Consider the following 12,131-nt stretch of genomic DNA (forward strand, 5'->3'; position numbering starts at 1 on the left):
TGAACATCTTTCGATCTTCCTGCGCTGAGAAACTTTGCATTTTTACTGGATGCAACAGAACATCTTTTCTTATTCTAGATTTGGTCTCTCATTGTTTCAAATGTAAATGTTTTATAACAACTCTCTGTTAATTATATAATGTTTATTTTCTTAATATACATTTTCAATTTCTTTCCCTGCCATTTCCTAGAGATGTGAAGGCTGAGAAAAAAGCTGGAAAAAAATGGCGGTGGTGGGAGAGAACCCCCCCAAATTAGATTTTTTCTTGTCCCCGCTCCCAACCCATCTTTTCCTGAGATTTTTTTCTGTATCTTCAAATCATTGCTATCTTTGTAATTTAAATTGGCTCCACATACCCCAGTTGCTGTTAGCCATAGAAGAGGAAAAAGACAGATACAATCTGAGTACCAGTTTGGAATTTGCAATTTTTGGTGAAATGGAAGATAGGGTTAAAAACAAACCAAACACACACCCTTGCCAAGCCATGGCCCTGATCCAAATCAGCCACCCTCCTCCACATGCTTTAAGGCAAGGGAAAAGATGCCAGGAGATTTTTATCATGGATCTCCCATGTTACGCCTAGTTCAGCCCTTAGCGTACATTATTACAGTGCACACATACCCTACCGACTGCAACCTACACTGGATGAAGAGCGGTAAGCGTTTTCTGTCTTATATCAGGCCTCGCAACAAAACATCTGGTATCAGACAAAAGCACTTCAGTATCCAGGTTCCCAAAGCACACAAATGGAAGTTCTTGACCTCATTCTGAAAGAAATCTTTTCCAAGCTTTAGCAACCCTCCAACCTTTACTAAGCTGATCACCATGGACAGGCCCTCCCCAGCGGCCAGAACAAAGCACCCAGATGGAAGAGGACAGCAAGAGAACAGACAAGGCAAAACCCACATGGACAACCAACATTCCAAACAAGTGGTTCAAAATGAACATGGGCTGGCCGTGCAGACCACCACCTTTCTTTGCACCCCATATCAGGAACTGTGTGGGGTGAAATCAAAGCACTCTTGCGGTTACAAATGGAATGTCACACAGGGAATTAATTAGCCAGAAGAGATAAGGAATTATTTTTAAACAAGCAGTGCACGGAAGTGGAAGAAGACAATAGAATAGGAAGGACAAGAGACCTCTTCCAGAAAATTAGAAACGTTGGAGGTAAATTCCAGGCAAAAATGGGTATGATCAAAAACAAAGATGGCAAGGACCTAACAGAAACAGAAGAGATCAAGAAAAGGTGGCAAGAATATACGGAAGATCTGTATAGGAAGGATAATAATATTGGGGATAGGTCAGACGGTGTGGTCAGTGAATTAGAGCCAGACATCCTGAAGAGTGAGGTTGAATGGGCCTTAAGAAGCATTGCTAATAACAAGGCAGCAGGAGACAACGGTATCCCAGCTGAACTGTTTAAAATATTGCAAGATGATGCTGTCAAGGATGATGCTGTTTAAAATATTGCAAGATGATGCATGCCATATGCCAGCAAATTTGAAAAACACAAGAATGGCCATTAGACTGTAAAAAATCAACTTATATCCCCATACCAAAAAAGGGAAACACTAAAGAATGTTCAAAACTATCGGACAGTGGCACTTATTCCACATGCCAGTAAGATAATGCTCAAGATCCTGCAAGGTAGACTCCAGCAATTCATGGAGCGAGAATTGCCAGATGTACAAGCTGGGTTTAGAAAAGGCAGAGGAACTAGAGACCAAATTGCCAATATCCGCTGGATAATGGAGAAAGCCAGGGAGTTCCAGAAAAACATCTATTTCTGTTTTATTGACTATTCTAAAGCCTTTGACTGTGTGGATCATAACAAACTGTGACAAGTTCTTAGTGGTATGGGGATACCAAGTCATCTTGTCCGCCTCCTGAGGAATCTGTACAACGAACAAGTAGCAACGGTAAGAACAGACCACGGAACAATGGACTGGTTTAAGATTGGGAAAGGAGTACGGCAGGGTTGTATACTCTCATCTTACCTATTCAACTTGTATGCAGAACACAACATGAGACATGCTGGGCTTGACGAATCCAAGGCTAGAGTTAAAATCGCAGGAAGAAACATTAACAATCTCAGATATGCAGATGACACCACTTTGATGGCTGAAAGCGAGGAGGAGCTGAGGAGCCTCATGACGAAAGTGAAAGAAGAAAGTGCAAAAGCTGGGTTGCAGTTAAGCCTAAAAAAAACCAAGATTATGGCAACCAGCTTGATTGATAACTGGCAAATAGAGGGAGAAAACGTGGAGGCAGTGACAGACTTTGTATTTCTGGGCGCAAAGATTACTGCAGACGCTGACTGTAGCCAGGAAATCAGAAGACGTTTACTTCTTGGGAGGAGAGCAATGACAAATCTTGATAAAATAGTTAAGAGCAGAGACACCACACTGACAACAAAGGTCCGCATAGTTAAAGCAATGGTATTCCCCATAGTAACCTATGGCTGCGAGAGCTGGACCATAAGGAAAGCTGAGCGAAGGAAGATTGATGCTTTTGAACTGTGGTGTTGGAGGAAAATTCTGAGTGCCTTGGACTGTAAGAAGATCAAACCAGTCCATACTCCAGGAAATAAAGCCAGACTGCTCACTTGAGGGAATGGTATTAAAGGCAAAACTGAAGTACTTTGGCCACACAATGAGAAGACAGGATACCCTGGAGAAGATGCTGATGCTAGGGAAAGTGGAAGGCAAAAGGAAGAGGGGCCGACCAAGGGCAAGATGGATGGATGATATTCTGGAGGTGACAGACTTGACCTTGGGGGAGCTAGGGATGGCAACAGCCGACAGAAAGCTCTGGCGTGGGCTGGTCCATGAAGTCACGAAGAGTCGGAAGCGACTGAACGAATAAACAACAACATGAACAGTCTAGGGGTGACCTCTTGTCTCCCCATCTCCTTAGTCTGTAAAAATAGTTATTGTAAGATAACATGTTTGTTTCATTATAGCACAGGCACAAATGTCAGGCCCGGAATCAAAATACTTTGAATGTTTTTAATTTTTGTGAACCGCCCAGAGATCTCCAGCTATTGGGCGGTATAGAAATGCAATAAATAAATAAATAAATAAATAAATAGTAATATGCAGGTGGGATTTTTCCGAATGACATGAGCGAAATGAGGTTTCCACTCCTATCAATTTCGCCTTTGCTCTGTTTGTGACCAACCTCTATACATACCCCTATAAACTTATGTCTTACAATAAAGTGACCACAAGCAGGATGCCACAATGCTTATTGCCTCTCTGCAGCATTTTAGAAGGGGATCTAAGCCATTGATCGCTTCTATATGCCTTTGTATGTTCAGTGGAACCACAGCTTGCCTTTTCTGCTGCGTACACTCCTGGTAATGTAACCTTGCATCCTTGTGTACCTTCATCATGCACTAAGCATTATAAAAACAATAAATTTGCAAAGAAAAGACAAGATGTTTCTAAAAGGAATATAAACTGTACTTCAAAAATTAGATGAAAAATACATACCCCAGCGCCCTCAAAGAAGGCACTGGCTGCATCTCCTGTGTTGTCCAAGAGATCATCACTGTCAATCTGTAATTAAAAAGATTTGAATTAATGTATGTGAATGTAACTGTAAAGTTGACAGTGTTTCAGGAGTCAGGCTGATACGAAATGGAGCCCAAACAATATTGCTTTATCCATAGACCAAGGCGCTAGTACTGAACTCTCTGAAACTAGGAACTGTCCATACATTCCTGTCAATACATTGTTCGTCTGTGTAAATTAAGAAGCAAATAATTTGTCATAGGTAACTAAGTGATTTTTGTGACAGCATTTATTCTCCAGTCTTCAAAGTTTTCAAAGAAAATAACTGGGGAAACAGTCTTGCCAGGTCATCATTTCTAGGAATGGCCCCACCTCAAGTTCTCTGTGTTACTTCTCTCTTTGCAGGCAATACAAGCCAAAGGCAACGTATGGAGGTATTTTGAGTTGCTAATTAAGCAATCAACTTCAACATTTAAAGAAACAAAAGAGCAACTCCTCACCTTTTCAGATCCATGTAAAAAATCGTTCAAGGCCTGAGGATCACTGGAAAAAACAATCGACATGGAATTAACTTTTGTATTACCCTCTTGTTTTTTTTTTAAATTTACTAACTAATGACCAATATTGGGGAAATGCTTAGATTTTGACTGACAGAAATATAATTGCAGCCATCCATCGCTAGAGAATTAATGTCTTTATCTAGTCACTTATCAGCTACATTACTGTCCAGAATTTGCTTATTAGCATTTCAATGCTATTCAGTTTTCTATCTATCCATCTAGATACACACATATACAGTGCGTATCAAATGTGCACAAAACTTAAAAAACCCAAACAGCTACAACATATTTTATATTATGTGTCATATCATAAACTTCTTTGGAAATAAGCTTCATTTTCAAGAACAGCTAGCGATATGGCCTCAGCAGGGATGGAGAGAGAACGCTGTTATAGAGAAAGACCAATGTTCTCTTGGGTATGCAAACTAGTTGTACAGTTTTGGTGTCCTGTCACAGTTGCCTAAAATGAAAAGTGTCATGCACACACGCACACACACACACACGCAATATATATGGTGCCACCAAAATAACATTCCTCCTTCCTTCTGATGAGCTATGCCCTAAAGATAAAAGGGGGTAGGCTACGATCCTTGGTTCTATGCCTTTCCACCATGAAATGTATTATACGAACCTTGTAGCAAATAAGGTCATTGTATCATTCACAAACAGATATAAAGTTGTAAATAATATTTGGTTTTGCCCTGCAGATAGTTTTTAATTCTTATCATCTAAAACAGGAGTAGGCAATGACACCTTCATTGGGGTGCCCACAAAGACACTGTATTTCTCCCAATTCTCTCTTTTTAAAATGTTTTGTATTTTCTTACTGGCATCTGGGATTACTTCAAAATGAAGTGGGAGCCTCTAGCTGCTACTATCTTAATTTCCCATGAATGCCTCTGGGCAGGTAACTTGTCCTTTGTGACTAGCCATTTTATGGCTGGCCCAGGACAGTTTCTCTAATTCCCAAATGTGCCCACAGGCCCCAAAAGTTGCCTATCCCTGATTTAAAACAAGGGTCCATCAAACCCCACTGGTTTCAATGAGACTTAGTTGCAATTCACTTTAGCTGTATCAGGGCCACAATGTGTTTTTTAGGCTGCAATTCTATATGCACTTACAGGGGAATAAGTCCTATTGAATTGAATAAGAATTACTTCTGCATAAACATGTATAGGACTATAACTGTTAATTACGTACAAAGACAGACAAATGAGTCTCTCTCTCTCTCTCTCTCTCTCTCTCTCTCTCTCTCTCTCTATATATATATATATATATATATGAGTAATTTCTTGTTTTTTTTATTCTGCTTCTTCTATTCAGGGTCTTAAATTACCAAGCCACTGGCAAAATTTTATTTATGTGCAGCTGAATTTAATATAAAATATAAAAATTTAGTGCTAAATATTACTTAAGGCCTTTATCTGACTTTGGCATGATACTGTCTAAATTTTTTTTTACTTTAATTCCGTAACAGCCACTATCCCTTTTTGGAAAAGCTCCATTCAGCCCCGACTGTAAGATATAACTAGAAAGCTTCTGCTTCTGGCTTCACCTCCATAAAGATCAAGGAAAGGCCAAATTGCATATGAGCCAAGATTCACTATGAATAGTTTGATATTTGAGAATTAACAGAAATACACCTGATGGAATCTTCAGAGTTTGAAAATCTTTTGCCACATATAGAATAGAAAAGAAAACCCACTATTCGAGTCAAGCGCAAACACTTACCAAATTACATCTAGCAAGCATCGGCCATCTTCATCATCCATGTCAACTGAAAAAAACAGTTGGAGACCATGTTAAAATTAAGAAGGAAACATGTACGAATAAAATGTTCCTACCCACTCAAAGTCTTCAGTTCTGCAACTCAACAAGTATTTCCTTCCTAACTCAAGCAGTGTTGGTTCTGGGATTTTGGGGGCCCTTGAGTAAAGCACTCTTACTTGGTCTTATTAACACGGAAGAGGTTGGGACTGCAAACCATGAATACTCTTCTGCTGCCTGACAGTTAGGATTATTTATTGTAAAATAAAAATGGCTGCGTTGCTGGAGCGGTGGCACTTTGCTGATCTTCCAGTCCTGCATATGACACAATTCAACACCCTCTGGTGTTAATCCAACCATTTTTGATAGGGGTATTAACACCCAACATCTCTAGGGAAAATGGTATTGCCTAGGTCTATTCCTTAACTTTATCACAGAACTACTGTAATACCTTTAGGATGATTTGCACCATGCCATGAAAAGAAAACAATTCCCACATCCCCCACTCCATGTTGATGAATAATTTATTTCATTTGTTTTGAAACTGAATTAAGGAATAAAATAAGAACTCTCCCAACTAACTCTGCAGGAAAGCTTTGATCTTCCAAGTGGGCTGCACCAGAGGCATTCCTGTTCCTTTTACCAAACTGACAATCATGATCACATTTTAAATAAAGGTAAAACAAATTTGCTCTTCAACATTCTCCCTTGTGAATTTTGGCTTGATAGTGAATGTTCTCTTAAGTGCTCAAATATTTGTCAAATATTTAACTTTAGTATTTGACATGGGATAACTTCACTTTTGACAATACTTGGTTGTTGAAACACAATGGCATTTAGTATCTGGCAATATTCAACATATAACACACAAACGACACTGAGTGCTTGACAGCTGACATTTGTCAGCTTATATTTTATATTTGATTGCTGGTGAAGAGATGCCAACAAGTCTAAAGCACTCATTATTTGAGGTGAAAATTCTCATTAAAATGTAAATTCAAATTTCATATTCCAAATTTGAAATTTGACTGGTTTTGATGCAGGGTTCATTTGGATATTGAAACTGAACAAGTATAAGTATATCCTGGAAAGGTCTTCATTCTATTTCATACAAAATCATTGAAATTAACCCCCTTCAGTTTTCCCCTGCTTCTGTTGCAAGTATCAAAAATATGAGAAGCAAAAAGCCTTGAATTCACATTCACTGTTGCCAGCTTTGCCCATCCAAGTTCAACAGGGCAGGAGAGGAAAGGAAAGACCTTCCATATGAGCACAATCCCTTATTTGCAATCAAAAAGAAAACTTCTGTATCAAAAAAGGCATTATTGTTCATTGAAAGTGTTTCTATCTATCTAGATACAGATATTTTCTTTTTGCCATAATTTATGTCATAAATCAGGATTTATTGAGTTTTTCTGTTTTTCTAAATGACTGGCCAACAACTTTTTGCTACACTTCCAATTCCAGAAAGAGCCTCCTAGGATTCCTCATGAAAACCCCACCACAGAATTTCCCTAAAAATATGCTAGTTTGATCATCAGATCCAACGATCTTTGTAGCGTTTAGTAAACTGACTAGCAGAGTACAAGGGCAGTAGATATCCAAACACAAAGCACAGCAAATAGGCTCTTCAGCATGCATGGTGACCACATGGTAGCTCCCCATTGGAAACGGCTGTAAACACATAACAGCATTACTGGAACGTCTCTAAATTTGAACAACACTGGCTGGATGCCGGCCAGGAAAGCAACAGAAAACAAATCTCTATGTTTCAGCAGAGCTGAAAGATAGGAGTTCTCATTCGGTGAAAGTGCAAGGTTGGGGGGGGGGGGATAAAGCAGTCACTTAACACGGTTCTATTGAATGTGCTTAATTATTCCCCATAAATCACTGTCCAACCACATATGAGCATAATGTTTCTGAGACCTCAGATTCTTCAGGAGCAAAATAAAAACTCTGTAGTAGGCGCAACAGCTTGCTAGCTTGAAGTATTCAAGCCTTCACGACTTAAACTAGGCTTTGCCATACAGGCAGCTCTGGAAGTGTCAAACAAAGGCAAGCAGTAGTATGGTGCTCCCATGGGCATGTATCCTAGTTCAAAAAGTAAAATGTGAATTGGCTTCAAGAAGCCCCTCTGACAGTTTTTGTGTTTGGATATGCATATATGAACAGATTGCCATCAATGCTACATGTACATGCTAAAGGAAATATTCACATTTAATTTACAGCTCTCTGCCTTGAAGCATTTGCTTAAGTCAAAATGCTATCAACAGGACCTGTTTACTAATTTAATTAAGGGCAAGTTCACACTTTATATGACAGTGATGTTCGCCACAAGTGCATAAGTGTTTCCTGGAGTTCAAGTATATGTGCAAAGGATTGTGTTGTAAGAATTCAGTGTAACAAGAAAACTCGCACTAAGTATTCTTAGCACTAGCTGGTCCAAATAGCACTGGTTTACTGTTCTGTTTCTTATTTTATAGAACCAATACTGCTTCTAAAAGAACTTGAAGCTTTTATATATCTTCCAAACTGAGAATTTGTAAGCTTCTTGACAACACTTTCTAGGCTCATGGCATAGAATTTTGGTTTATTATTGCATACACTTTTGATCTGCTACTGCTATTAAACACATCAGTGAGTGCACACACACAAATAGCAATGATGTTCTATTTCTATTGCACTTCCTGTCAACTGTATAATACCTTTTGTTACACAGAACATCTTTGCGAAGATCAAAAGAACATCCCATGTGTTTTGACTGGGAAATATGACAGAGAGCCATCCCTTCCCCCACTGCCATCTCTAGTGAGTGAGTGACATTATCAGAAGGCCAGAGATATTTCATAGTTGGGAGGAGGAGGAGAAAAATCCCTCTGAATTTTTGTTTGAATTTTCAATAGCTTGCCAAGGTCAAAGAGTCCAGGCCATCCCCAGAGGGATATTAATTTTCTTGTTTCTAAAAAGACTTATTTGCAAAAATCCATAAAAATGACAGCTTGATAGGTTGCATTTATTCATTAGCTGATCAAAAGGCATGGAGAGAGATGTCCACTTAGTAAATCACAGCTCCCTTTTCTTCCCCTGGATGCAGCATAGACTTTTACTAGGAGTCCACAAATTTGCTTGCCACAGATAGTGTCCCTCAACCCTGCAGTGAGTATGACAAGTCTGTATCCTTCTCCTAAACTGACGAGTTCAGGAGGAGGGTGGGGGATTGCTCCTGAGGTCATGTTACACCATTGGGGTGGGGAAGCAACCCCCAGCCCACAGAGATTATCCATCAGCCCCCCAGAGGCTTGGGTTCCCTCTATGAGGCCCTTCCCAAACCCTGCCCTGGGGCTTTGGGAGGTGGTGAGGAGTGACTGGAAATAACACAGGGATTCCCCTGTGCACTGGGAGGGAGAGGTAACAGATCAGAACTAACAAGGATTGGGGGAGCAACTTGTCTGGTGCTTGCAGGAGCACCCTTGCAGGAGTGAATGGGCTTCGCTTTTCCTTTGCCTTCACCCCATAGGGGAAGGCAAAGGAAGAGTGAAGCCAGGCTGAGCAGCTTCACCTGGCCTGTTCCTCTCCCCAAAGGAAGGTGGCACAGGGCAGGTGAAAAGCTGGTTCCTGGAAGATGTGTTGAAAGCATATTTGTTCTGATGCGCCTGTAAGGGAACAAATTATGTGGAGTGCCCCTCTTTTGGATGTCATCCAGTCTATGGAAGACTAGGGGAAGGGGGAATCATCCAGTCCCCCGTCCAGTTTGGGTTGCCCACTTTGAGTTGAGGAGTTCTGTGTGTCTCTGAAAATCAGTACAAAACAGATGATCTCCCACGTTTCCCCAACCCAAGAGCTGGACAAGGGAGCAGGGAATAATCCCTGACCCTGTGCTAAGCTTCAGAGGTGATACGAGCACCTCCAAAGATCAGTACAACATCAGAGACATGAGGCATGCCTCTCTTCAAGTTGGGGGAAGGACACGGTGACCACAAATTTTGGTTAGCTACCAAGGCAGCCAAAGTTCACAGATGCCTGGTTTTCAAACTGGGAGATGGCAGGAAGATCTTACAAACCTGGAGTACTTAGGAAAGTACTAGCATATCACATGCACAATGCACTCACTTACATGGGATGAGAACGTTTCCACTGCTCTAAATCTGGTAACCAAAGAAGACTTGTGGGGCTAGTTTACACACAATGGTCAAGCAGAAAAAGGCTTGGACTTGCAAAGGGCCTTTATCTAAGGGGAGGCTCGTGCATAATTCACACAACATGTCTCTGGGTACACTAAGGGGGCACCAGCTAGTCTGCCGAGTAGCCCAATGCAAAGGTCATTCGAGCCAGGATAAAAGTGCATCATCAGAGCCCTTCCAGGAAGAAACCTGTGTAGCAGGACATCCATGCTACATGCTGGTCCCTGTGACACTGAAAGAAGGCTTTCATGCTGTCTTTCTAGGTTGCAACTGTCAAAGCCACATACGGTTCTCCCCCTGCTCATCCCCGCAACACATTGCAATGATTTCTTTACTCTTGCTGCCACAACTGCTCTGCTTCAGGCTCTGAACACTGCTGGCCCGTTGAATTCCATCCCTGTCTTGCGTTGCCTTTTTGAAGCTGATCTCTCAGTTCTGAGCTGCAGCTGCCTCTGGCTACAACAACCCAGAGTGGCAAACAGGAGTGAGCCAAAGAAAAGCTGGGTGACTGGTGGATTGCCCTACTGCAAGGTGAAACAGCTGCTATGTAAGAGTGAGAGATATTTTACTGATATCACTGCCTATTCAGGAGCAGGGCTGAGGGACTACTTGCATCCATATGAGCTTCCCTGGGCCTTGAGTTGGGCCACAGAGGACCTGCACACAGAACCACCAGTGGTACAATCAGGTTGATAGGAACAGAAGACATGGATGTTTCAATGGTGGCTTCCCATCTGTGGAATTTGCCCCTCCCTGAGAGGCCTCGTCATTTTCTTTGTCCCCCACATTTTTATTTACACAGGCTCTAAAGACATTTTTTGTTTCAATAGATCTTTAGTTAAGATGTGGTCTTGTTCAATTATTTTTAGAGTATTTTGTGTTTGCTGATGTTATGTGTTTTATGCTGTTCTTTCAATCTTTTTGAAAAATATTGTGGTTTTAGTAATTGGATTCTATTGCTTTCTTTATAATTTATAATTGTGATTCATTTTGAGAAGACTTCTAGTTTGAAAAGTGGCATGAACATATCATATAATATGATTAAACAAATCATATAAATAAAAATCATAGAATCATAGAATAGTAGAGTTGGAAGGGGCCTATAAGGCCATTGAGTCCAACCCCTGCTGAATGCAAGAATCTACCTTAAAGCAAATCTGAAAGATGGTTGTCCAGCTGCCTCTTCAATGCCTCTAGTGTGGGAGAGCCCACCACCTGCCTAGGTATTTGGTTCCATACATGCAGCCTGGTGCTGTGTACAAATATCTGTGGATTGGGAAACTAACACAAGATGGGCATTAGAAAGTGGAATACGACACATCAGACCATTGTGTCTTCACACAGAGAACAACATTAGAACAAAGCAGCAGCTCTTCCCAAATCAGGCTAGACTGATGGCACAAGTGGGGGGACGGAACTGGCCCCTCCACCTCCAAATCTAATGTTAACCAATGAGGCTCATTTGCTAGAGAACATGTCTAAGCTGGTGAGGTTAGGAAAGCTCAACCTGCACAAGATCTTACACTTCAACAATCTGTGCACCTCCTTCAAGAAAGGCCCACATTACAGTCTAAGAACACCCTACCAAGGCATGTGTGTTATATAGTGTACACTAAAGCATTGTCTTAGATTTTGTGCCACACTTTCCAAAAAAGGGTTGGATTCTACCCCCCTCCCCTTGGCTGAAGATTTTCAATCTGTCAGGGATCATTTAACCACAGGGTATCTTGCTCTGGAGTTCAGGAATGGGCCAGATTGCCTCAGAGGTATAATTTTCAACTCCTATGTTTCTATCCAATGTGTAAAAAGTGAGTGTGTGAAATAATGATATGGCGATTCAACATGATTAGGAGTTCTGCTCACTGTAATTATTTCCTAACATTTTACGTAAAATGTTATTAGCAAATGAAACTATTTTGCCACCCACCAGCTTTTTATTAATAATAAAAAACATCTAAATGATGCCAGGAACGTATTTTGAAAACAAAAGTATTTCCTGCTACCACTGACACTTGGCACTCAAACATCAATGGACATCACCTACCCTTCTCCCGAACTAATGCTAATGGAATGTATTTCTTAATCAACATCCTTTTTTTTGGTAG

At 40.8% G+C, this 12,131-nt stretch overlaps 1 protein-coding gene across 1 annotated transcript in view; it reads right to left on the minus strand.

The window, feature by feature from the left end:
* The window catches only part of BICRA (BRD4 interacting chromatin remodeling complex associated protein), an 84,517-nt gene that overhangs the window by 23,331 nt on the left and 49,055 nt on the right, over window positions 1–12,131 (minus strand). Inside the window, exons 2-4 of the mRNA XM_063140779.1 lie at window positions 5,810–5,855; window positions 4,019–4,061; window positions 3,498–3,563 (exon numbers count right to left, since the gene is read on the minus strand). Of these exons, the coding sequence (XP_062996849.1) occupies window positions 3,498–3,563; window positions 4,019–4,061; window positions 5,810–5,850 (150 nt within the window). The 5' untranslated portion in view covers window positions 5,851–5,855. The remainder of the gene's footprint in view (window positions 1–3,497; window positions 3,564–4,018; window positions 4,062–5,809; window positions 5,856–12,131) is intronic.

This window comes from Elgaria multicarinata, chromosome 13, assembly GCF_023053635.1.
Source record: "Elgaria multicarinata webbii isolate HBS135686 ecotype San Diego chromosome 13, rElgMul1.1.pri, whole genome shotgun sequence".
Lineage (NCBI taxonomy): Eukaryota > Metazoa > Chordata > Lepidosauria > Squamata > Anguidae > Elgaria > Elgaria multicarinata.